Genomic DNA, 26777 nt, shown 5'->3' with positions numbered 1-26777 from the left:
ATAATTCTTTGAGGATGTTCACTGTATATAATATATTACTTAAGCATGTTGGTGATAAACTCAGCCCACAAAAATCACTGGGAGCTTTGTCACTGACTTTCCTGGGAGAATTTCATTCACTGTATTTCAATTTTATTAGAACTGCATGAATTCAAAGCTGAAGTAGTTCTTTCCTTTCTTCCTCCTTTCCTCGTTTTTAATGAGATGGTTCTTAAATGGAAAGCTTCCATTAATATAGACTTTTTGGGTTTTTTTCTGAAAAAGTAGGGATAATTCTGATGTGTAGTTTGCCAGTGTAAGAGATGGAAATCAGATTCCTGATTTTAATTCTGGATGTTCAATTTCATATATACTGTAGAGCATCTACCAATTTTTCATTCTTTACACTTATTTATGGGTGTTAGAAATTTAGGATAATGTTTTTAAGATACAGAGAAAGAAAACATTCAACCAAAATTATGAAGCTTGAGGTGTTTGATAATCTGAGTACAGACTTAGCTGATAATTCAGGTTGTTCTTCAAATTTCAGCTCAAGTTGCACATCCCAGTTTGGTTTATTAATGCACACCATAATCTCTTATCTTTTTTTTTTTTTTTTTTTTAATGCATGTATTTGATATGCAGCACACTTCTAAAGGTTAGCAAAGTTATTCCCTACAAAACATAAGTGTCTTGTCGGTCACATCAGAAAAGCTAGACATTTCCAGCATGTTCACAAATCGTGATACTGTCACATGCACGGGAATAACTGAAAACAAGGTGGTGGGAATCAGAGATCCTCCTGTTCTGTTTCTTTCAGCAGAGAGCAATTACAAATTAACAGCCATTTACTGTCTCAATTTCCCTTTATTATTAATAGGGGGAGCTATATTAAGGCATCATCTTTGACTGAACTCAGACTAGAAAATCTCCATTTGCTTGTCTATTAAAAATAGGGTATTTTTAGGCCAGTCTCATTTATCTGTATTATCTGCTTTTACACATCATTTGCTGATAGTCATTCAGCTTTTTAATACAGAAAACAATTGGCTTTGCCCTTGAAGTATCCAGTTGCTAATTTAACCTGGAAAGGTGACAAAACTACCATGCAGACCTAATGCATTTTCAATACTGGGAGCACCATTCTGCCCAGAATGAGTGGGTGCTCAGCATGTAGTCATTGAGGGAGAGCTACACTGATGCCTATTGACAATTTTCTTGTAGCCACTTCCTTTGCAAATCCTTTATGCTACTCAGTCTAATTGCAAGCAGTATGTTACATTTATAATGGCATGCAATTCAACAGTACTCAGAACAAAAGCTCAGATTTGAAAACGCAGCTGTAAGTCAGGTACCAAGTCATTAATTTGTGTCAAAAGTATTTTTGGAACCAAAATTATAACAACAAAAATTACCCTATAAAAACCTTCTCTAGCCCTCAGAGGTGGTATTTGATACGAAAGTATCATACATATTTGCCACTGTGCAGAATTATACACTTCCATCCATTAAGATTAACATGCTCTCTTTGAGCAGCTGTAATGGAAACAGGATTTTTAATTTGTGTGGTCTTGATGAGCTGTGGGAACAATCCTTTTTCTTGGACTTTGTTAGAAAACAACCCTTTCCTTTGCTTTCTCGCTTTCTTACCTGTAATGTTACTGAAGTTGGTGTATCAGTACTGCAGATGCCTGGGGTAATCATTGTTGTTGTAAGCGTGCTGTACAACGTCATGCTAAGCAGCACAGTTCCATGAATGAGCCGCCTGCAATACACACAGACAGAAATACTGCATCAGTACTGGAGACAAGGTGAACAGGGTTTAATGAAACTACATCAAAGAACATGGAACTGGATCGCTTAAAAGATAAGCAAAAGGAAAACAAACCTTTTATCTTTATGTGGCTAGTACAAATCTGGCCTAGATGAGTAGAGGTTGAATACTGATGGCCTCACTGCTATAGTGGTATCTGTGCAGCTGCAGGGATTATGACACAAATCACACTGCCAACACATTCTCAGTCAGCTCTGCACTTTACCACTGACTTCTTGTGTGACAGGGGTTGCCATTTAAGCTGGGTGTAAAATAAGGATAAAACCATATTTCTATCTCAAGATTTAATCTGAAGGACAAATATGTTAGAGACTGTGAAGTGTGAACACGCTATGTAAGGTGGAGGGCAGTATACATTTATTCCACAAAAAGAAGAAACTCATGGCAACCTACTGCAACCATCAAGGATCCTTACTGATTTTATGTGTAGATGGCAGAGAAGAGAAAGTATGATATCAGAGTCTCCAAAGAGCTGAAAGGAGTTTGAGTGAGACAGTTTGTACCACATGTGCTGCATGCAGTTTTTGGACGGATGAAAGATTATGGTCTGAAATACCAGTCTGAGCATTACATGTACAAGCAAGTCTTATCAGAAACAGGCATGCATGTGGTCTGCAGATAAGAAAACCAGCATGATTTGGCAGGTCAACGCAATTCAGTCTAGAGAACTTGAATAAAATCAGAAAGTTCAGGTGTGAATTCTAATCATAACCAATCGACTCGAATTAAGAATGCAGTACCTGAATAAAGGAAGATATAGTATACTGGACTTACACTTCAAATTGTCCATATCTTAATGGTTAGTGAGGTCAGAAATTTTATTATGTTCAACATCTCTTCTTTTACTGACAAATAATTTTTATTATGATCATTCCAAGAACTGCTCAGTCAAAACAACTGAGAGAATGAGCCAGATTCTCTTCTGCCCATTGCAACAGAAACAGCCAGCCAGGTAGATGAAAGTTGAGTGCACAGCTTTTACCCGAGATGAGGATGTTAGAGGTACAAGAGAGCCCAGATAGACTTTTTGATCCCAGCATGAGTTTGCAACATTGCTGTAAGAAAGTACCTTTTGAATTGCAAACTGAAATAAATTGTTGCTAAGTCATCTGAAGAAGAAATAACAAACTCCCACAAAGTCATTTTTATAGTCAACACTCAGTATAAATGTAATTCAGGGCTAATTTTTCTTTTTCACTTCTCAAGCTATTCATGTTGTTAGTGCAAACATTTTATTTTATTGTGAGAACACAGCTTAGGAGGATTAAAGACAAAACCATTTTCTGAAGTTTCTTTTGCAGCCATCGGTGCACTTGCAATGGAATGGAGGCAGAAAAAGAAGCTGTGATGTGAACAAGATAGCACTCGGGGGAAAGCAGTTGTGTGATACGAAGTCTTTCACATTTAGGTCACTCATGTGAATGTGTAAGTGACCAATAGTGGTTGTTTTTTCTGTGATGTGTACTTGGATGACCTTTAATAAATGGGTCGCATCTCTTCACTCCTTTGTTGACAGGGGTTTACACCATAATTTGAACTAATTGGCACGTTTGTTAGAAGGGAGAAGAGTAGCTGAGAACTGAATGAACACAAAGACTAAATTATCCTTTTAAGCTCTCATTACTTTCTAATCACTTTCATATTGTGCCCTAAAACTATAGGGGGCTTTAAAAAAGAATCCATACAGTGGATTTTTTTTTCCTGGGAAACCTGCATAGACAAATACAAGAAGTAGCACAGACCTCAGAGGCCCTGTAGATGTGTTTAGTTGAGACATTTCCTGATTTCATTATTTCAACTCATTTGCACCCAGTACAGATATGGCTAAAGACTGTCCAGGAAGATAAGGAAGAATCAGCAGGTGGGCTTCTCAGAGTCCTCAACTGGAGAAACAGCAAGTAAAGCAATGTATCTTTGCTGGACTGAGAAGACTTCACATGTTAAAGCAGATGACAGGACTGTGAATAAAACCAAAGACCTTAAACCACTTTGATAGTATGGAGATGATATCTCCTAAGAAAAAAAAGGATTTGTTTTAAAAACTAGACACATATTTATGCTTTGTATATAGAGTAGCCCAATTTATACATTTACAAATAAGTGAGCAACTTACATATCTTCCATCAGTAAGTCACTCTTTGGACTAAGGCTAGTCTGTAAACACGGGAGGCATTTTAAAAAGATGTGAAAAGGAATCAACAACTGCGAAATACGGTGTATGACTTTGAGGCACAGCTTTTCTTAAGCAATCTTTGGGGCACTGTATGCACTGCACAGCTAACGTTCTTCAGGACTTAGTCTGCTTTTGGACACACAAATGGAACAATAACAGGGGCCATGCAGGTGAACAAAACAGTAAGAAGATGCATCATTATTTTTAGAAAAAGGAAAAGAAGCAGGAGAGTGTGCAGGTTCCATTCAGAAAAGGAAGGAGCTAGCATCATGAGCATGATAACCATAACCATAACCTTTACTGATTCCTCTCTCTGCTACCTGGTTCTGCTGATGAGCTCAGGCAGGTCACTCCCTGTTCTGCCTGCTAGTTTTCCCATCTGTAAGGTGAGGGTAGTGATACTGACCTTTGTAAAGGCTGTATAATGATCACAGCCATAGACAATGGCTTCCATGTAGCAACTTCAGCATCAAGCACATCAGCAGGTGAATAAACAAGCGCTGCTCCGTGCCTACTGCAATTTATTTATTTATATGCTCATGGAAAACCAGGGCAGATGGAAACCCCTGGAATTACACAGATTCCCAGCTCTTGTTTATTACTGGCGCTAAAATAAACTTCCCATCTTATTACAGCAGAAGAGGACACTACCATTTAAGGACAGCTCAAGTTACCCTAACTTAACAAAATCAAGCTTGTGTCCTGAAGTCACATGGGAGACTTCCCTCACCACACTTAGCAAGAGGAAATTTTTGTTGCTTGCTCTGTCTGATTTGGAAATACCAGTTCAAAACAAATTGTGTTGTTAGAATCAGTGAAGTCAGAGCAATGGGCACTGTGGGGGACATTACAACTCCCAAATTGCCCCAGATGATGGATTTCTGATTTGTTAATTATCTCTGGATCACTAAACTATTCAGCCCAAGAGACAAACACATTTTTCTGATGTGAAGGAATGGGAAGTTGACACACAGGCTTGCAAACACTTTTTTAACTGCCTCTTGCATCTAATAAGACTTCTTGATATAGATACATCATCAAGGGCTTTATTGGCATTGATTTAGGGCCACTACCTAAAGTCAACTACCTGATAAGGATGAGAACTGCGGATGTGGAGGCTCACCTACTGGACAAGACGGCAGCTACAAGCATTATTACTGTGTTCATTCCCAAATCTACATAACATCAGAGTTACTGTTTAGACTGGATATACCAGGAAAATGAGGACAAAATATAGTGTAAAAATAATGTAATTATCCCCAAACCTGACATTATAAGCTTCAGAAATTCAGAGTTGAGGTTAAATTTAAAGGAAATCCAAAGCTGTTAAGCTATAAAAACCCCATACCTACAGTTCAAGCAGTCTTAATTCTGCATTGGAATGATACTGTGAAATAATTACTTTGTTATAATTACAAATGCTACAGAATTCTAGAAAATTAAAATTAGAGATATAATTTTCAACTGCAAAGTAATGTTAAATGTCCTACAGGCATTTATAAGGACCACATCTTCCATCCCCACAGTTTCTAGTTTAAATAACTTCCATAAATTTGCAGGTGCTGAATACAGCAAATACAAAATTACCAGGTTATTCCAGACTTTTAAAACAAATTTGCAGTTATGTTCCTGATTCTTTCCTAGTTTTTGCCCCAAACCACAAATTTAAAAAACAAGTTGCAAGCAATAACTTTAAGGTAAACAACTACCTTTAGGCAAAGATTGGAGAATATCTGCAGGAAGTCAGTTTTGTAAAGAGTGAGACTATTTGTACAGAAACATGCAAAGTTGATAAGTAGTAATCCCAACACACATTTCATAAATACCATAGTGGCTGCCCTGTATATCCTTCAGCTAGTCATGTTATAAATCAGCACGCTGCAAGAGAACTGTCAGAATAGTGCGAGATATTACTAGAATTCAGGAAATAATGTAAATTAAGTAAATTGAAATATACTAAACATCTGTTCACTGACAGGTCTTTTAACATCAAGAACAACAACAAAAAAAAAAATCCAAAATTAAACAGGCCAAATTCTTTAGAACATTTTTAGGTATTGCATGGTTTCAACATGGGCAAGGTACGGAGAAGAGATTGCAATAAGAAATGCTAAATAATAAGTAATATGCTTTATTTAAACAGTTGGGGTTTGCTTCTACTTTTTATATATATATTTCTCATACACTCTGCTTAGTCAGTAATTTTTTAGAGAAGAAATGGAGTGTTAAAATCTCAGAAAATAGCTACATCCCTTTGATCTGGCAAGGTACTTTGACATAGTCTTGCCCAAAAAGCATGAGAAACTCTTCACGTTTCTTAAAACAGATGAAAAGAATTTGTATACTCTATATGTTACAATAAGTTCAGTTTTTCTTAATCTTCAGTTCAAATTAAACATAAAGAATTAAACTACGAAGGACAGAAGTGACCATACAATGACAATAACCATTCTGGAAGAGAAAATAGATATCAAATTTACAGAGAGGACTAAATTCAGAGTCTTTTAAAATGAGTTGTTCTTTTGCCCTCGGTCACCCAAAGATCAAGATTCCTAAGCAATACCTGGGAATAAACCAAAACTGATAACTCTATTTTTCTTCTCTTTTTAACATAAGCCACAACCAGCTTGAACAGAATTCCTGTGGTTTTAATCAGAATAAGATATAATGGGACAGAAATGAGGAACTGTATTTTTAAAATGTTCGACATTTATTTTCTTTTTCCAATGTTTGACCAAAAAAAAAAAAATTTTTTAACAAGCATCTGAATAGAGAAAAAGAGGCCACTCTCTGTCCTTATCTTCGCTGACCCAGAGAAGAATGGCTCAGTGACCAACTGGGACAAGGATTTGAACAAGGATGTTTGATGACCCAGGCAAATACCTCAGGGCTATTGCCTTCTTCAAAGACCTTATTTCTGTCCTTTCCCCTATAAATTAAATCCTAGACATGAGAATGTTAAGACTTTTTTAGAACTCGAATTCACCTCTGAAAAAAGTTTGCTTTTGAGAAAGTGGTATTTTCCAAGTTAGAAATGTTGTGTCAAAGATTTTCTGGTCAGATTTCTTTAATGCCTTTATATAAATTTACAAAGTTTGTTCATTTAGAGACCCTAATACCATAACTACAGGTACAAATCTTTCCTTGGTACATACTTTCAAGTTCAGAAGTACTGAAACAAGTCTTGAAGTTTAGCTGCATTCCAGCAGTGACGGGAGTGAAGTTGGGTTCATTGCTCAGTTTATTAATGTTTTCCACAAAATTGGTGAGTCAAATAAAAACAATCAATAATTTTTAAATTTTTTGAGGAGCAGGAAATGGCCTCTCAAAATTGCTTCTCAATTACTTCAGCTAACTGATCACGTTACCTATTAAGAATCACCTGACAGTTTTAACCCTGCTACTTTCTAAGTAAGTAACCCTGAGAGCTGGTTCACTCTACCAAGAATTATTCCTGATCTTGCAAAGAAAAGGAAAACCAGGCTGGGTGAATGTTCAGATAGTTTCACATTTCAGAAGGAATTTCAGGGCTATCCTTATTTTCAAAAGACTCTATCAATTGAAATCATGGTGAATGAATTATTCTGTGGAGTTGTGGTTGGCTAAAAGAGGAAAAAGCATTTAGGTTTCTTTGTGTTAGTAATTATTGTAATTGTAAATGACAGAACTATCAGATTAGGGAGTGTTGAACATGTTATTCCTAAATCATTCCTCCCCGACAACTCATATTTTATTTCTGCTTTGAAGGGTCATTTCAGCAATGATCTCTACAATTATACAGCAGATGAAAGGAAAGCCCTCTATCCCCTTCATTGTGCTGATTGTGTGTACCGTGAAAGAATGGAGCCATTTTTCAGTAAAATTTTTGAAACTGTCGGGGTGACTTGGAGATCTATCTAATGAAAATCAACCTGCTTGCTCCGATGGCATACATTAAAAATAAATGTCACAGAGAGCTGAGGGCTTCCAGATCTTCCAAAAAATCATTCCTTTGGGACTTGAATGCAGAAAAATAAGAAAACCTCTAGTAAAACATAAGTCCTCAAGAACAGGATTCTCACATATCCCATTTACCTCCAAAGGTGCCTAAGTGTTCCCCAATTGAGTTATCATGCCAAATGCTCTGCTTCTGAATGTACTCAGCACGTATCAGCTTTCTGGGGATGAGGACATCTTAACACTTCATCTCAGGTTAGATTCTCAGCCAAGATATTTCCTCTGTTTCACACTAAGCATCAGGATTGTAATAAAATAAACAAACATAACACACTTTTTCTTTAAAAAGACACACACAATGGAAGAGTGAGTGATGTGCTCTTCTTCAGACTATGAAAGAAAACTAATTGAATAAAATGCCCAATCAATCCTTGGAGCAGAGATTTGATTCATGTTTGTTTCCTTCCTTCAAGCTAAGTGCTCTAATCACTAAGTCACAGAAGAATGTTCTCTCTTTCTGAACAGAGTAATCTTGAATTTTCTTCTGAAAAGATGGAAAAAGCCTCTAACCCAGTCCAACCTAATTCCTAGTGTTTTAAGCCTCACAGTTTAAAAGTTCAATGGAACCCAAGGTCTTTCAAACATAGTAAATTTATTCATGCAATCAGATTTTTTGGTTTTGTTTCGTTTTAAATGGTGATTGCTACCATATGGAAAAGTAGATGAAGTCTCAAGATGAGGAAAGAGCTATAGCTCAGAGATGGATGCTAATGCAGAAACTTGTGGGCTTGAATATATCCATCTATTGCCCAGAGGACATGCAGCGCTATGGAGTCTAAAAAAAAATTAAGTATCATTGTAAAGGCTCTATCTACATTCAGAGGTCCCAGTGCTACTAAAACATATTTAGAGCACTGCAGAAAATTTACCTTAGATCTCTGTTTATACATCACTGCAGAGACATTCAAGGCTACAAGCATCTTTAAACCACTGTTAGTTACCCTGTGTGCTGTGTAGCAAGCAGAGGTTAAAAAAAGAGGAGAAAGCTTCTAAAGTGGTGTGTAGAGGCAAAGGTGCTCATTGTGGTCATCACTAAATGCCCCACTCTAGCAGAATGAATGGGTGTGAGAATGGAACGCAGACTGTAAAAAACCTAACCATTGTGAACAAGAAGCTATGCCGAGAAGGATTTTGCAAAGCCACAGGAAAGGGTACAGCAAGGCCTTTCAACAGGCCTAGGGAACTTTATAAAGTGTTAGTTACAGAAGCCAAGTTCAAAACCAATGTATTGGAAAGAAAGCAAAGCTCATGGATAGGGCTCTTACTGGCACATCAAGAGCAGTCTACTGTAAGTGACTGTCTCAGTCTTATTACAGTAAGGTCCTGAAAATAGTATTTCTGTCTTTTATATTTCTCCCAAGTTGAGTGCAATACTATGTAAGAATGGTCTTTTCTTAAGCTGTCATACAAAACCGAACTTACTCTTTTGGATACAATGGAGAGCATGTCCAAGCAAGCACTTCTGTATTTTTAGAGGCACTGTTTACTCCAAGTAGTTTTATTGTCAGCATAGTTTCCCTCGGAAGAGCCTTTATTCGTAGAGGAAAGTTGATTCTGAAAGAAAATAAGAAAAGATAAAAGTAAAAGTTAAAAAAAATTGAGCATTGTTACCACAACTGAATTCTTTCTATGTTTTTCTAGATGCCTTAACACATATATCAAGCTATAAATTACAGGATTTGCACTCTGAAGGAAAATGCAACTGACAGATCCCTTCAAGACATTGATGAGTATTGCTAACCATTAACTTGGGTCATAGTACTTGACAAGAGGCATATGAAAACTCGTTCACTTCAGTGGTAACCACTAGAGCTGACAAAGGCACAAAAAGCTTAGTTAAACTTTTGCTTTAGAATTACATTATCAGTGAAGGGCTATTTCAGAATAAGCAACCCCTAAGGGTGAATTGTAAACCAATAGTTAGTTATTTGCTGTCTTGTGTCTTCAGAGGAAAGCACTACTTAAGAAACTAAGAGTTGCTTGTGAGTAGAGTATGATAATCATTCTCTTGTTCAGATCTGCTTTGGTAGTGCCTTCTCCAACTACAATTTAAAGGCAGATTTTGTCTCAACAGCAATGAGTGATTCACATATTTTAGTAAGAAAATTCAGATCCATCAATATTCATCTCAACTTTGTATTGACCATTAGCAAGCTTGGTTGGTCATTCAATTTGTTTATATAGATTATATGAATTGATTTAAAATCATAACTTAGAACAACTCTAATAAATAAGATACTTCCATGCTGTATGGAAAAATCACACGTGTAACTACCCACACACGTGCAAGTCTATATTTTCTTTTTCCTGAAGAGAATGTTTATGGTGGATGGTGTATTTCCAGCTTTTTTCATGTATATTCATTGCAAACTTAAATTTCTCAAGTGCGAAGTGAAATTAATTACATTTCTCTGTATAAACAAAATCAACATAAGGAGGTAAACGCTAAAAGAATTATTCTGCATTGACTACATAAGCCTTAACAAAACAAAAGATTTGCATAAACTTGAGATTAAGAAAACAAACTAGAAGATAAATTTAAATAAAATAGATTCCATTTAATTTTCAGATGTTCAATCTAGACTGGCAGAACAATGTAACTCAGCATTTTTAAAAAGGTATAGTCATACTTAAGCAGTAAGTAAATGTAGAAATCAGTATTTAAAAAGTATAGTAAACTGAAAAACATAAGGATTATGGGTAGCAGAAATAAGACAAAGTAATAGTATAAGGTAAAATTAGCATAAGGTTTTGCTCCTAGTTCCAAATCTGTCAAAATTCTACTGGCTTCAGGAAAGTTTCCTTGAATGCACTGAGGAGCCACTGAAAGAAAGTAGATGGTTTTCAGCTGTAATTCTGAAGTACTCCAAATTAGCATTAGTGTCAAAATTTCAGATGATTGGTCCTAAACATTTGGAAATTATTCAAATTTGCATACCTCTCTCTTTGAAAAACAAAGCAAGACAGCAATTTCCCACTCTTTCTAATTAACATGAATAGAATTGAGAAGCAATTCACAACTGTCTTCCTACGTGTCCCTATTTATAGCTTTCAACTCTGCTTTCCCTGTCTCATGTCCTTTTCCTCACTCATAATTAGTTAGAAACAATTATTGGGAAACTGAACTGTTCTACGTGCTATAGATAGCTTGTTCAACAACTCTGCTCATGTTACATAAAACTGTTCGACAAAGTTACATTTACATTTAAAGCATCATTAATGCTGTGAAGAGACAAAAAGAAAAAAAAATTGAGACACGCGTTTTCTAATACAGACAATTGTTAACGCTCCTTGTGAACGTGGAGCAATGAAAAATCTCACAGTATCCTGACTGCAGAAAGCAAATGCTTGCCAGAGTTTCCCTAGGACACAATATACAGCACTACCAGATGTATACCAGTAGGAAAAGAACCTGGAAACTTTGACAAGAGTTAGACATCCCACGAGTTAAAGTATGGGCCAAAGAGGAGCAAATTTCCCTTCCAGTGACATGTGAGAAGGGGAATATCTTGTATTGCTTTTAAGAACTTTGATTAATGCATGTCTGAGCTTACCCAGTTGGTATTATCCTTTCTGACTGCATGAGGCTGAGTCAAATGGATGACTAAGAAGAAGAAAGAGGAAATGGAACAGTGTTCAGAAATAAGACACCCTGTGGGTGAACAATTTCAACAGTAGTTGAGAAGAACAGAGAAGCTACTCACTGAGAAGGTGCTATTCACAGATGTTAGATAAAGGTTTCAAAAGTTGGTTTCAAAGGCCAAAGGCCTAATAGCATAAGAGCACTCAACACAGAAGAGCTCTGGCACAACCCAGGCTTTGCCCTGAGAGAGTATAAACAAAACAGACAAGCCAAACAAAATATGGAGAAGAGGGAAACCCAATGCCAAGAAAGTATCTGAGGCGATGAATGGTAGGCTTAATGTTAATTCCGTATGTCATATCTGTAGGTTTAACATAAATTACGGAGGATGGAAAAAGAGGAGATGGTGGAATATATATATATATTAAGAGCAACCAGCTAAGGCAAAAGAAAGAAAATAATTAAGAAAATTGAAATTCTGAGTCACTGAAAAATGAAACTGATGAGAAAATAAGGGGGCAACTTTTGGACATCTTATGTGCTAGATAGTATCAGCCTCTTCAAACTCTACACCGAGGTGACAACCATACTTTTCAACATTAACGCACAAGTTGTAAAGCAAAAAGTATACTCTTAAAAAAGGACAAACAGAAGAAACACTAAACAAGGCAACCTCCTTAGGTATCAAATGATTCCCATCTTTTCTGAGAACATTCTGGGAAAGACTAAATGTAATGAAAGATTTCAGCAGAACCTCAAGTTTAAACACAAAAACCTATCAAGTTAAAGCGCAGACAGTAACTGGTTAAAGCACTTGAAAACACAAACTAAATACATGAAAATCAGCAAATAAAGCAAGTCATCTTCAGTAGAAATGCTCTTCCTAGATTCTCAATCATCAAAACATTATTCTCCATTTTTTTTGACTTGTTCGAGTCAAACCTAATCTAAGATCAGGACTCATTCTGAATTAGCTAGGTTTATTTTTCAGCCTGATTGATCCCTAACTGTACAGAGACTATTTGACTTCCTAATGTAATAGAGGCTGTTCCTGGTGACCTTTTACCACATACATTTTCAATGGCTGTGATCAACTGAAAATAGCGTATGTGTTAGAACTAAAGTAGCGCTTTAACTCAAGGCAAGAAACTTTAAAAAAAAAAGAAATTGTCTCCTTTGTGAACTTTATATGCAAACATATTCCCTTCTGTTTCAGAAAGGTGATGTTAAAGCCAAAAGGTAATTCAGAGTGAACATAGCTTGGTTATAGTTTTGAGTGACCCAGACTTCCTACGATAGGAAATGGTGCCAATTTGATGACATGGAAAACCAATTGCAGTAACACTTACTTCATTAAAATACTCTATTTTTTTAATCAATTCCAGCTTGAATTCTTGCAAAAAGTATTAATTAGTGTTTATATACATGTATTTATTGTAGGAAAGACAAACCAGCCTTTTCCTGACTATGTTTTAAATTTTGTCAAGTTAGGCACATAGCACCTTCAGTGATAATACTGTTCCTTCGCTCTGCGTATTTCAAAATATTCTGAAAATACTGATTATTCTGTTAAGTTTGGTGCTGCTTGTTTATTCTTTCTTAGAGGATTAGCAGCACAAATAGCAAAACCCACATTTCCTCATTATAGAACTGTGACAAGTATTTCATATTTAAAATAAATTAAAAAAACCCATAAACATCTCCTTCTCTATGCATATTTTCATACAGGGAAGACCTTCTGGCATCACCATCCTACCTAATATTCTGATACTCTACCAAAGTCATACTGTGGTAAGCACAACACAGTAAAGCAGTCAGTGCCTGTCTTTATGTGAAAACATTTGACTTTATTAAGTGCTGTGTTAGATTTGGAATAAGAACAGAATCTATTGTCATGATCGCAACGTGCTCATGTCCTGCAGTAAATGTCTGCTTCACAAGTGCCTCTTTACTGAGTAGAATCTGCCCTGCCAACCCAGGAACATTTTAGTGACTCAAAGAAAGGGAGGGAAAGCTCTAACTGTAAGACTGTTAGCTGATTTAAAACACTCATTTGACATTTGTATTTTGACTCAAAAATAGCAACAGTTCACAAAATCCAGTTCTGGATACAAGCTAAAACATACAAAAATAATAGCATATCTGCCTACCTAGATTCTCAGCCTGTGCTTCTGGACCTCAGATCATTAGGTCCAAGAAACCTCCCCTCATGTTTTGAGGCTTAAACAAATCTAGGCCAAGCAGTTTAAGGTGGAAAATACGTGAATACCTTTGATGGTTGAGGGAAATATTGAAAAGCCTGCCAGACAGATATAAATCTTGGGGGTTGTACTTTGGAATTTATTTGAATTGGATTTTGAAAATTATTTTTGAAACTCACGCAACAATATAAACTAAAAAGTTGTTCTTACAAACTAATACTATTAAGTTTCATACAACTCTAGATATTGTCTCTGATGTTAAGAACATTTTACAAGCATCTATGATCTATGAAAGAATTTGGCCTGCATACTTTACTGCTTCTTTTTCCAAGAAAGTTTTTGATGGAATTGCAGACATTTAATACTGATTTTGCAGAGGGAGAAGTTTAAACAGAAACACTGAAGCTTTAGTCTGATTTCTTTACATTTTCATGGAAATGGAAGAGCAGAGTTTCTGCTCCAGTTACGGCTAAAGAATTTATTTCTATTCTATCATATTTTGCTTTAGAAAAAGGTTGTGTAAGATGTATTCCAGAAATGCATCAGCCACTTTTTAGAAGCCAAAAATGCTCATAAGCAATGTAGTCCTTCCCCTACACTTGATTACATCTGCTCATATGTACCATAAGACAGTACTTGACCAAAACCTGGACAAGGTGAAAATTCCAACAGAGCAAATGGAATGATCTAATTTTTTTAAACACAAGGATAACAGTTAATTTCCAATCATACAAAAGATTGAGGATTACATTGAATTCCTCAAAGCAGACAGGCAGGTGACAGGCAGTTGGTAGCCTTTCCTCAAACTCCAGTTTCAAACTAAAGGTCCTCATTTTAAAACTACAGATCCTTCTTATTAAATAACTAAAGCAAAACAGAAAACAAACACCAAAACACAACAGCCTTGTTCCTTCCTTAAAGAAACATTACAATAGGTTCTCAAGTTGGATTGCATACCTATCAGAGGTGGATCCAAAGGGCAGAAGTTCTCAAAACAGAACAGAAATACAGCCTTTGGTTCTATCTCCTTTTGGTTCCAGTATTCCTCCAGGATGGCCCCAGTGAATGAAAGCTGTTCTAAGACCAGCTTCGTTTAGCTTATTGTCAGACCAGACTTACCTTAGTCCTATTTCCCCTGGCTATTCCACTCCTTTTTCCCTCCCACCTCCCTAAGTTTCTCTGATATCTGTGGAGTTTAATTCGCTCAGAAGATGATCCATAATAAAGATGTGGGTCTTTTTTTTGGAAATTAATATTCAATGTGTAAAATCTGTCAGACAAACATATATCAGACACAGACCAAAACTTACTTCTCGTTCCAGTCAGCCAGGAAAAAGAAGGATCTTTTAACTGGTACATTTTTGCAAATTTTGACTTGACATATTGTCTTCCCAGCGTAAGTTAGTGAACAAGAAAAAGAGAAAACTTTGTAGCTACAAAGGGGGAAAAAAGAAAAAAAAAAAAAGAAAAGAAAAGATTAATTGCAATGTAACATGTCTAGCACAGTAAATTTGGGGCTAACCATTCAGAAACTTGTGAAGATCCATCCTTACATGCAAAAAGAATTAAAATAGTGAATCTTATATTAATGTGACGGTTTATTTTGGGTTGGATTTTTTTTAATGTTCAGAATTCAGGAAAAGTACTTAAGACACCTAAATTCTGCTCCACGTTTTTGTCATTAAGACTAATTTTTTTTTTTTTTCATTATTGAAGTCACGGGAAGTTTGGACACAAGTTTTGAAGGGTTACAACTTGCTCATCAACTTCAGTCAACAGCAAATCTATTTATACTTACTTTTCCCAATCAGTAAAAAACAGGTTAGTAATTAAGTGAATCTATGCATTTATTACAGTAGAAGCATTAAGGCCCTCTGTGTTGGCACTCTTCAGATACTTGACTGACTAGCTTCATAGTGTAATTTGGGTCTAGGGCTATCTGTTGGTTTCATATTCTTCTTACTGAAGTCTTATAAAATTTTAGTCAAAATAGAGGAATAGCATATAATCAACTAATGTTCTTAACTGGTCTTGGAACTTCCAGATCATCCTGCCATTCTCAGCTTTAGAACACATTCTGTACAAGAATGATGAACATGGGAAAGAGAGTCAAATCTGAACAACAAATCTGAAGCACTTTCAGATTGAAGGTGCCTGGCTTTGCCTTATTTACAAGTATGATTGTTGATCTCTTCCAGAACATTATAATAATTATTGTAATTACTGCAGCAGATATGCTTTTTCTTTTTTTCTCTCTCTATCTTTCCTTCCCCCCACCCCCTTTTCTTTTTCTTTTTTAAATTCAAAGAAAAGGATCTGGAATCTGCAGTACCTATGAGGTACCAATGCAGAGAAAGGAAAAAAATACCTTACAAACCTAAAAAATGTTTCTGCTCTTAAATATGGCATCTTTCCTCTAGAGCCTAAACATTACAAACAGTTGGAGGATAATGCAGGAAATAATGGTGTTTAATACAATCACATGATTAAGCACTTCTGTTTAAACAGAAGTATTGATACACAATATACAGATATATCCGTGATTTATACACCATAAGGATGTAATCCTGGACAGATTAATGCTTACAAAATGCTTCAATCTGACTGAAGTCAGAAAGGTTGTTCAGAGTGTATGCACTTCAAGACATTTTAGGTCTGTGTAGACAATTTTGCCTAGGTACCCCTCCCTGTGAGTTCAAAGGCATGACTCCATAGTCTTGTCCCAAAGATGACTTCATATCATCCAGATGTAGATAGAAATCTGATTTTTTGGGGAATGTAGAAACAAACAAAGCCAAACATGAAGCTAGCAACATTATGCCACTGGCATTAAATAGGGCATATCTGCTTGGGATTTAAATGAGATAAAACAACGAATGGATTAAAAAAAACAAGAAGGAATGAAAATACAGTAAAAGAAAGGTAATCAGTTTTGCAACATTATTCTGCAACTTGTAAGGTCTCTACTTATCTTTTTAATGAGGACAGTAAGACTGGAATAAGAAATTGAGAGCATAAATATAAAAATTAACAAAAAGCCAGTCCACAAAAGTGAACTTGAGAGGGATTTGACAGGACACTAACATGATTCTATAAAACACAAACCAGTTCACTGTCCATTATCCCAAATGATTAAAAGCCATTTGTCATATACTAGTATGTAGGGAAAAAAACCCCAATGTGAGACAGTGAGGGATGTCAAAATTCTAACATTTATAATACATATATTTTATATATATATATATATATATATATATATATATATATGCAGGAATATATATTAAAATACATGCTATGAACAGCAGCAAGATCATAAAATGTGACCTTCAGGAAAGGGAAAACCAGAATTGTGACATAGCCAGCATGAATTCATGCAGTACATAAATAAGAACGGGGAGTATGCATGTGAATGAAGTTAGTAAAAATAATTGAGGAAAGTAAGTGTTACAGTGGCAGCCCATGTTAAGAAGTTCATGCTAGTTATGAATACTGGAAAGACTGGAAAAGGGAGATTAAGGAGGAAGAGAGATTCTCATTTTCACATGCTTGAACATAGCATTCAATTCATCAGTGGCCTTTAGGCCATATGTAATTTCACATTTTTCTGGTAAAATATAAAATGCAGTGGGAATGGTATAGCCATCTGCAAAGTCAGGACAATAATTACAGTTCTGTATTTTCACCTTAACTAATACAAATTCTCTCAGATTTTTTTTAAACTGCTAATTACAACTAATGCTGTATACTACACTGTCTTGCTCACAGTCTAATGCAAATGATCCCACCCTTTTTAATCAGTCATTTGGAATTCAAGGTAAAGTGGAAGCAAAGGGAAAGTATTAATAAAAACATGGACAACAGCATTTTGACTCATAAAAATAATGCTACCAGACTGTAGTCACCTGTCCTCCTTTGATTGCACTGGAGTGGTAAGAGGAGAACACCAGTTTTGCTCCAAGTAGGAAAAGCAGCTATTTGAAGAGACAACTAATTTGACCAAATAAACAATTCAGAAGAGAACATTTCAACCAGCTTTTTATTAAAGATGTCTCCCTTTCTTCTTTCCTCTGCTATGCTGACATACTAGGTATATTTGGACCTATAAACTACTTATTTTAATCACTGTCTACAAAGAGGATCGTCAACGCACATGCTTAGCCAAGAAATGCAGTTTGAATACATCAAGAGCAAAAATTGCTGATAAAGCCTCATTCAGATTGACCTTAAGCAAGCACCCCTCTGTTTAACTTGGCAAACTGGCCTTCAATCCTTCCAGTTACTTGTACTGCAGAGGCCACACAAAGTCCCAGTCCAAACTTTCTTGGCATGCAGCACCCACACTTTCCTGCCTCCCTCTCAGCAAGCTGGTCACACAAGCATTTCTATGCATACCCGTCAAGGCCAGTGCTCTGACCTTGCTTCTATTACTTCCACACTGGTCAAGGGCAACCATCTAGGCCACCTCCTCGATTCTCCATCTGTTTATGGGGCCTGGAAGTCTCCTAGTCAGTCAAGCTTAAGTAAGTGCACTTTTTGCTAGAAAAACAGTGGAGATACACCCACTTACTCAGTGCCTAACATTAATATAGGAGTACCACCAAAGCAACAGAGGTAAGCTAGCACCTGTGAAAGACGTGATCATAAGAGACAACACCCCATCTTATGAACACCTGCTATGTCTCCTCCTACCTGTTTACCCAGACTTCTGGGATGTTATGGGCAGCATAAACAGTGAAGCTGAGCTGGGAATCTAGGCTGATGTCTGCACACGAAGGGCTTTTAGGTATGCTGGCAAGCTGGAAATTTGCATCAAAGCTGCTGCTGTAAACATGGATGAGACAAGAGATGGCCATGGAGAGCTCAGTCACAGCAGCCTCTATTAACGCTGAGAGGAGAGAGAGAAATAAATAAAGGTTACCAATAGGTCATTTATGAAGAACCATATTTATCTTAAACCATCAGTTATGGCTTTGAAATGCTTCCTAATAAAATTTAATTAAAATGACATAACCTACCAACTGAAGCCAATTAGCCATCTGTGCTTCTGAAACGAGCCTTAGCTCATTTCTGGTGTATCATTAACAGTCTTTCATTAGAGTGCTTTCAAATTAAGGCATTTTCAAAGTAAGCATTTTAAACTACAGCAAGTTAGTGTGTGCCTCAGATATGCCATTTTAGTCTCTTAATTTTTGTGCTGGAAGGATTTTTATTACGTAGGTATTTTGTAATTTCAGCAGCTAAGTAGCTTCTTAGTTCAAGGGACCTGGCAATGCAGAAGTAGAATGGAGAAAAGGCACTGGTTAAATTTTAAGACTATAAAGCTGTTGCAACTGTAGGTAAACAATTCATAAAATACATACAATAGCAGCCACAATCAGACATAGTCAGCATTCAGATGGTCATGGATTGGTGATCAAATTACACAACAATGGACACTGAAATACATATCTATATGGATATATAAAAAATGCCGGCTGTACCCTCATTTATATCACACTTTTATTTATGTTATGTCCTCTGGCTTCAGCTCTGCAGTGCTCTTTTTCTGCAATTACTGGCTTTTATCCATCTTCCCTCTCTCTGTATTTTTGGAGCAGCTAGGGGATTGCCTGATTGCCAGTGTAAATTAAAATCCCAAGTCCTGGCAGCCTCCATTCAGTGAAGAGAGCTGGTACAAGCACTCATTTCTCAGGCAAGAGACAGGTTAAGAGAGAAAGTGTCAGAGCACATTGCATCATTCCAAGATCAGGATGATCTGTCTTCCAAGAGGAGTACCCCAAATTCTCCTTTTCTTTTCCCCAACTCATTGTTCCTACATGATCAAGAACATACTCTCATCACCTGTTACAATTCCTGACATACTCCCTAAACTTGTCTGGCCACTGTATTTGGCAGCCATCTATTAGCTGTCTAATAGTGTCTCGTGAAAAAAAAAAAATCCCAGGAATCGGAAGCCTGAGACTTGCTTGTATTAGCTTTTTATACTCAGGATAGATGCAGGAATCCTGCTCAACATCTGATTCAGATACCATGACTCACTGGTCTTAGCTATCCCAGTTTCCTGACAGAAATGTCTCCAAAAAAACATATCCTCGTTCTGGAATTTTATTCCCCTTCTTTGATACATTTTGCCTTTAAACTAGCAAATACTCAGAACTACTGAGTCACAAAATGCATTGCAAACAGTGCAAAGAAATTATTTCAGTCTTCATTTTAGAATAGAAAAATTTTAACTATGTAACAATAGAGATATACATAAAATTGAAATAGTTTGACATATAGTGGGGTTTGCTACTGGAAATACTGTAAGCAAATTACTGCATTCATGAAGGACCGGCTAGAATACTACACCTTGTCATGTTGTAGTAATTTTCCACATATGAAAACTGAATCATTTTAGGGACTAACAGGTTAAGAAAACTCAGTCCTTTTACTCTCTGTGTATACTTCTCTGTCTAGCACCTGTTTTCATTATCTTTTTATTTATTCTCTTTACTTTTTTCTCCATTTATCATCTTTCACCATAATTGTTCTGAATAAGTATTTCCCTCTAACGATTTTCTTCCCTAGCATACCATTTTATTCTCATACCCAGTTCTCTTGGATGTGTAATAACTTAGTACCTTCCAAACTAAATGTTTAATTTGCACTGAATTCTTTCACATTCCAAGGAATTACCTATAGTCATATACATGAAGCCTTCTTAAAAGGTCCAGAAGAGGACATCAGGGACTATTATTTGAATCAGTATTTTCTACTTTATCTGAAAAGTTCCACACTATTTATATTAAGGAAAAGCAGCTACTTAAGAGACTCCCTGACTCCTATCTGTTCAAGGTGGCAGACAGGTAGATGTAGTGTAATAGCAAAGCCCTTATTTATGCAAATTGGCCTACTGAAGGCAATGATTGCTGAGTGGAACCTTCTCAGCATTTTCTCCAAAAGAGGGTGAAATGTAGCTCAGAATCTGTGTAAACTTCCTGCTGTGTGTTGAAACACACCCTTTGGCCACCAGCAGGTTTTACACAATCCATATTCTAGGCTGTAAGGCAATGTTTCACATTTTGTCTCCAGAACAAGAGGAAATGTATTGTATTTCAGCTAAGCCACAGAAAAAAGGGAATACTCCTGGGGGGAGAGGAGGGGGCGGGGGAAAGTCAGGAGAAACATACACAATAGGGGGTAAATATTTTCCATAATAGAAAATTTATGCATGCCAGTCAAGGAAGTGAATAAGGTGCAAGATGCCTATTGCTATATGCAAGCTATCTTGTCCACTGGCCATGTTTGCAGAAGAATGACTCTCATGATTTACCTGAGAGACAAAACTCAATGCCAGATACGTAAAAAACAGTCAAACAAACAAAAACACCACCAACAGAAGTGAGGGAAAACAAGGAAAAGCACAATTTTTGCCTCAATTATTTAGAACATGCTTCAATCTGCCAGTGGTGAGGTGAAAAAAGTTTCCTTGGTGTCAGGGACCTGCCCACCCTACAAGATTTGTGTGGCTAGATGGGGCAAGGCTAACAGCCTTCACTTAGTTGTAGACGATGTCCATGAGACTCCCTGCTGAAGGGAGGTAGAAAATGTTCTTTTTCCTCTTTCTCTCTCAAATTTCCACCTTTCACCCATGGGCTTGCAGTCTGTGCCTGGATGCAGAAACTGAGCCAGTTTGGAAGCAGAGCCTGGGTCGAGGGGGGGGGACTACAGGCTGTCTCTCTTGCTAAGATGGCCTGTGAGCAGTGAAGACAGCAACACGGCAATCGGTTCAGCTGCCCGCAAAGGGAGACAAACATCAGCATTATTTATCGAATTGTGAGGAGAACCAGAACAAAGATCTTCTCAGGAATAGAGTTCCTCAGGTGTAAGCAAATGTCCAAGTATGACGTGGTCTGCAGCTGCAGCATTTTTGCTACATTAATTTTCTTACTCTTGTCAGCCCTCACTTTAAAATGACTCTGTGGTTTCTGTGCCAGTGTCAGCCCTTCCCCCCCCCCAACCTTCACACATTAAGCCCGGTAGCAATTAACTAAATTAGAGACAAACATCTCAGCTAGTCTGTAAGTGTCCATTACTCACAAGAGCTGGTCAGCATCTTTGCACTGTATTTTTATGAGCTGCTGAATAGGATTTGGTATGCTGAAATTATATCACCCATTCATGAAGCCAAAGAACTTTACTGCTTTTTATGACTTTCATGATTAATAAATCTTAGATAAGAAAGGACTATGGTGTTTCACTGATTTACATAGCACAGGCTATGGACTTCCTACAGTAGATTCACAGCTTCAGCTATGCCAGAGTTTATTTTCTAGAAAGGTGTCCGAGGCATAGCCAGTACCTAGGAGACGATGAATACACCACATTGCGAAGTGAATTGTGACCAAGATTAATCTCACAACTCAAACCTTACAATTTATTTCTGGTGTGAAATTATTTGGTATCACCTTCTCACTTAATGTGAGAAGAAATGGACTTGCAGAAATGAGATGAGACCAAGGTAAGTGAACTTTAACCACAGCTGCCAGATATACTTATTTCTGACATGTGTTCCTTGTACATGAAGTTTGAAGGAATAAATTTCACCCTTGGTGAGAAACAGAACAATCCACACTATCCATAAAAGTGTTAATGAATATACCTGCAGGTGCCTTCAAGATTTAGTAAGGAACACACTAGCATATTCCTTATAGAAAACCACTTACTTCTCAGTCCAGTATTACAATTCACATATTATTTTAGTGCCAGATCTTCCAACAGAGTAGGTACTTTGCTGTTATTGCACTAGCAGATGATGTCAATTTAACACATATTAAACACGCCCTCTCTGACTCTATATGCACTTTTTCTCTGGGTAAAACAAGACAAACATCTGGTTGAACAGAATTTGGAAGGAAGGCTTAAGACCCTTTTGACACCTTAAAGATATTTTGGAGAACAGGAGCTTGATATTGTTCTTTCCCCCTTATTTTCAGAGAGAAGAAAAAGAGCAAGATCCTAAATACAGTTTAGGTCATACACATACACACACGAAACACCCAGGAAAAGAACCTTTAAGATTTAGGTAAGGTGCTAAGCAGCATTAATTAGACTATTATTATACTGAGAAAAATGCAAAACATGAAAAGGCTGTAATGCAAATGCTGATCAGATGCAGTTTCCAAGCACCAATATTTATCTTATTGTTTCCTCCTACGAGCTGAAGAATCCTATGAATTATCCCTTGAAAGAAACTTAAAAATCTCCTGCTGTCCTGGTATCAAAAATGTCTCTACTACTATATGCTTTATATAGTAGCAAGGCCTTGGTAACTTCTATGTAATTTTTTTTGAGATCTGGGGGATTGTAGCTATTTAAAAACTGATCTTGGTTAAAAACCCCCTGGCTTTCAGAACTACATTCCAGAATGTAACACAGCAACAACTTGGAGGTGAAGAGCCATGCTCAGATTTGAAAACAATTCAGGAGACACTTACAGAGATGAAATGAATTCAATAAAAAGCTCTTGACATTTTTCCACATTCCGAAACAAAAAGTGCTTTTTCCAAAATAAAATTATAATGTCTTTGTGCTAGGAAAAGAAGGAAGTGGAGTTTTCAGTTTTATATAGGAAAACCTCACAAAAACCTTCATTTTTTTCCCCTTCCTCCTTTTTTTTTTTTCCTTTCTGGAAACTTTCTAACTTTCTGTGGTGAATATTTCTATGATCAGGTCTAGAAGCAACTATCAAATCCAAAGCATAATTAGTGAACCTTTACACCCTTAAATATAATTACTTCCTTAAATGTATCGTCATCAAGGTATCCGATTTCTGCATTTACTCAAAAAGATAGCAACTCCAGCAATTCAGTTGGAAAAGACTGTTGATTCAATATCATCTGTTCATGGTGCACACTAGACTTTCTGGGATGGGTCCCAGAGAACTACTGATCAAATTCCAAAAGCTGCTTATTATGTCTGATCCGATGAAATCCCTGCCTGAAGTAGCAAGGCTGTAGACACTGTATAAACATTCATTCATCAGCTTTTGAGAAACGAACGGACTCAGTTTTGTAGCAGCTTACAGTCTGTCTTTTCATACTCTGGATTGCAGCAAACTCCAATGCTAAATCTCTAACTTGAATAATCTTATTCTTTATTTTCTGGGAACACCTGATGCTGCAGAAAAGTCCTAATGTCTAGAAATGCCTATCGTTCCTCACATTTAAGAAGAAATAAAAAAAATACTTTTTGAGTACTAAAACATTAATATAATCTTCTAAGGACTTCATACAGAGAAAAAAGAACATGATCCAGACTTAGGCATAACATGGATAAGTACTGCTCTGTTTGCAGCAATGGAATAATTTGGTCTACAGAGATAACACAGTTAATAGAGCCAGTTATTGCAATACTAAATCAAGGCTAGATATTTTGAGTACAGTCTTTGACTCGCTTAGTCCATGGTGAATGACTAATACTAAACCTCTGATAATCCTTTATTAAAGAGAAAGATTAAAGCAGTTTCTAAACAAATTATTAAGTAAGGCTTTAATTTTAATAGTATATTTTATCTTTTTCTCTTTTGTGGTATAGAGAAGCTATAATGAAGAAAAACAAAACTCTTTTACGATACTTAGGGTAATAACTATCACTTGGGGGCTGAAGATGAGAGGGAAAAGAAATTATTTGTCAGAGTAACTGATTGCTGCTCTTGCTGTTCAAATTTGATCCTGTTTTCTTCAAGATAAACATGAATACATATAAGAGAGAGAAAAGAACAGTGCAAATGGGAAATGCAGTCTGTTTCCTCCTTGGCTGCAAATGCTGACTTCATTTGCAATTGTGCTGCTAGAGAAAGCAAAGCACTTGGTTTTTAGTTTCCTGGAGATCTGGAAAAATTTAACAGCACTGAACTAAGGTGGTGATTTTACTTCACTTTTGGGTCACAGGCTTGCAAATTTTTGCATGCCTGCAATTCTAGCCAACTAAGCATAATGAAGTAAAAAGAAGGCGGGAAGCAAATGAGGTGGAAAAGGAAAGACAAAGGTGATTTCAGCAGGAATGCACATCTTGCCACCTAGTTGTTTTTTACTTCTAGCTTCAGCAAGTGAAAATATCATCTGGATTCCTCTCAGGCTCAGTGTCCCTAGGTCAACGGATGGGAGGCCCCACGGCATTATCATGAAGGTAAGCACTGAGAAGACAGGGTCTAAGGAAAACTCGTGATCCTCAAAAGAAAAGAAGTGTAGAATGGCTTTGTCCACTTCTTGGGGATCAGGCCTAGGTTCCAGCAGATCAGTTTTGGTCATTGCTCTGACACTTGGTTTTTATCAGACATGCCCTTAACACCAGCTTTGATATGACAGCTAGACTCTTCCGTTAACAATCATTAGCCTAACTTTAAATATTTTGCTGGTTTTTAGAAGTTTATTTAATAGGTGCAGATGTAAGGCAGGTAGTACATTAAAATGTACATTAAATCAATATCACTGCATGTAAGAGGTCAATTTGAGTTTTGGTTACTTTGGACAATGTTGAATGTAGGCTTCTCCACAGAATGAGTAACGGCCTGTCAAGTTCTGACTTGCAATTGGTGAGTTGCAGTTTCAAACATTACACTACCAAAAGGATTCTGCAATTGTTATGAAATTAGGGTGTGCCAAGAACAAACAGAGAAGCATCACTCTTCACAGTTGAAGGTTTCCTGGCATAAAGAAATAGGTACAGAGAAGTAGAGAGTACAAAAAAAAATCTGATTCCTTTACTGATATTCAATAAATCAGATTTTCCTTGAGGAAGCTGCTGATTCAATGAAGTCCAAATTTGGAAATATCTTTAAGTAGAGGAATGTTTTAGATCCTTTCCAGCCAGGTTTTCTGAACAGTGTGGAAAGGAAGGTGTTTCTAAGGTAGGTGTTGATCAGTAAGTATTCATTCTTTTCATTATCAACAGTTAGTTGCCATTAAGAGTGTTAAAAAAAAAAATCATAGGATAAATTACTATATCCAAGGGAGAAGAATCCTATAAACTGTATTTACCTTCTCCTTTCCGTACCTGCATGTTCTCCCCTGGCCCTCCAGCTGCTTAGCTTTTCCTGGCAGCTTACAAATATAATTGCTGTTTCTTTTTTTGCTGTTCATGAAGTTGAATAATGGTGAAACAACAAGCCTGGCATTTGGAGACCTGCATTTGAACCACCTCTGTGTTTGAAATGCTGCTGCAACCTTTGTGGCTGGTTCACCTTTTTGCCTCTCTGAGCACGCTGCAATCGAGAAAAGCAGACAGAGGAAAAAAGAAAGGGGCGGGGGGGGAAGCATCTCAGAGGCCACTTTTTCTCCCATCAAAATGAAGAGAAACCACCGTTCCACAGCACACCCCAGCCCACCGCAACATCCAGATGGAGGACCCTTTGAAAGCATCTGCATAGCACCCCCAGCTGCATGTCGCAGGCCAGCCACAGAGGGGTAGAGCAGGACCCACATCCCAATGTGGCCGTCTCCTCCAGGAACCTGACAGAGGCACCCATGACAGGACGGACTCCTGCACATCCCTCAGTCTGCAAGGTGCTGCGCAGTAATGCTAACAGTACTGGGCATTAGCCAATGAGTCTAAGCTAATTTTAACTGAGGAATTAAATAAGGCAGGGTTTATGATTTTGTCCATTACTGTTAATTAACCTACTCTTCTTACAACAGTACATCATTTAGGACAATGCACTATTTACACAACAAAAGACAACAAAGAACTAAAGCTTAAGGAGGGAACAATGAAAGTTATTGGAGACGAGCAGAAAAGCCATACACAAAAATAATTTTTTAGGCTTTCATGAAGTTCCTGATTTTCCCTTTTCTCCACAGAAAAAGTTGGGTTTAAAGACTACTGCTGTGACCACCACTAACTGTAATCAGTTCTTTCACTCTACTACTCATTCTCCATATTTAAAGCTCCAGATTAGTTTTGGGAAATGCCAGGTTTTATTTACATCTTTAGATCACTTAAAATTCAACTTGTCATAATTACCTTATA

The 26777-nt window shown here is 36.9% G+C and overlaps 1 protein-coding gene across 2 annotated transcripts in view; it reads right to left on the bottom strand.

Annotated features, from left to right (window-relative positions):
* PIK3C2G (phosphatidylinositol-4-phosphate 3-kinase catalytic subunit type 2 gamma) overlaps positions 1-26777 on the bottom strand; it is a 205328-nt gene that overhangs the window by 129620 nt on the left and 48931 nt on the right. For both annotated transcript variants that reach the window (XM_075721540.1, XM_075721547.1), the window contains 4 exons: positions 18456-18651; positions 15077-15199; positions 9405-9536; positions 1630-1744 (listed from right to left, as the gene is read on the bottom strand). In XM_075721540.1, coding sequence (XP_075577655.1) covers positions 1630-1744; positions 9405-9536; positions 15077-15199; positions 18456-18651 — 566 coding nt within the window. The remainder of the gene's footprint in view (positions 1-1629; positions 1745-9404; positions 9537-15076; positions 15200-18455; positions 18652-26777) is intronic.

Source organism: Pelecanus crispus, chromosome 1 (assembly GCF_030463565.1).
Source record: "Pelecanus crispus isolate bPelCri1 chromosome 1, bPelCri1.pri, whole genome shotgun sequence".
NCBI lineage: Eukaryota > Metazoa > Chordata > Aves > Pelecaniformes > Pelecanidae > Pelecanus > Pelecanus crispus.
Note: the sequence above shows the minus strand (reverse complement) of the source record. Positions and strands in the feature narration are given on the sequence as shown.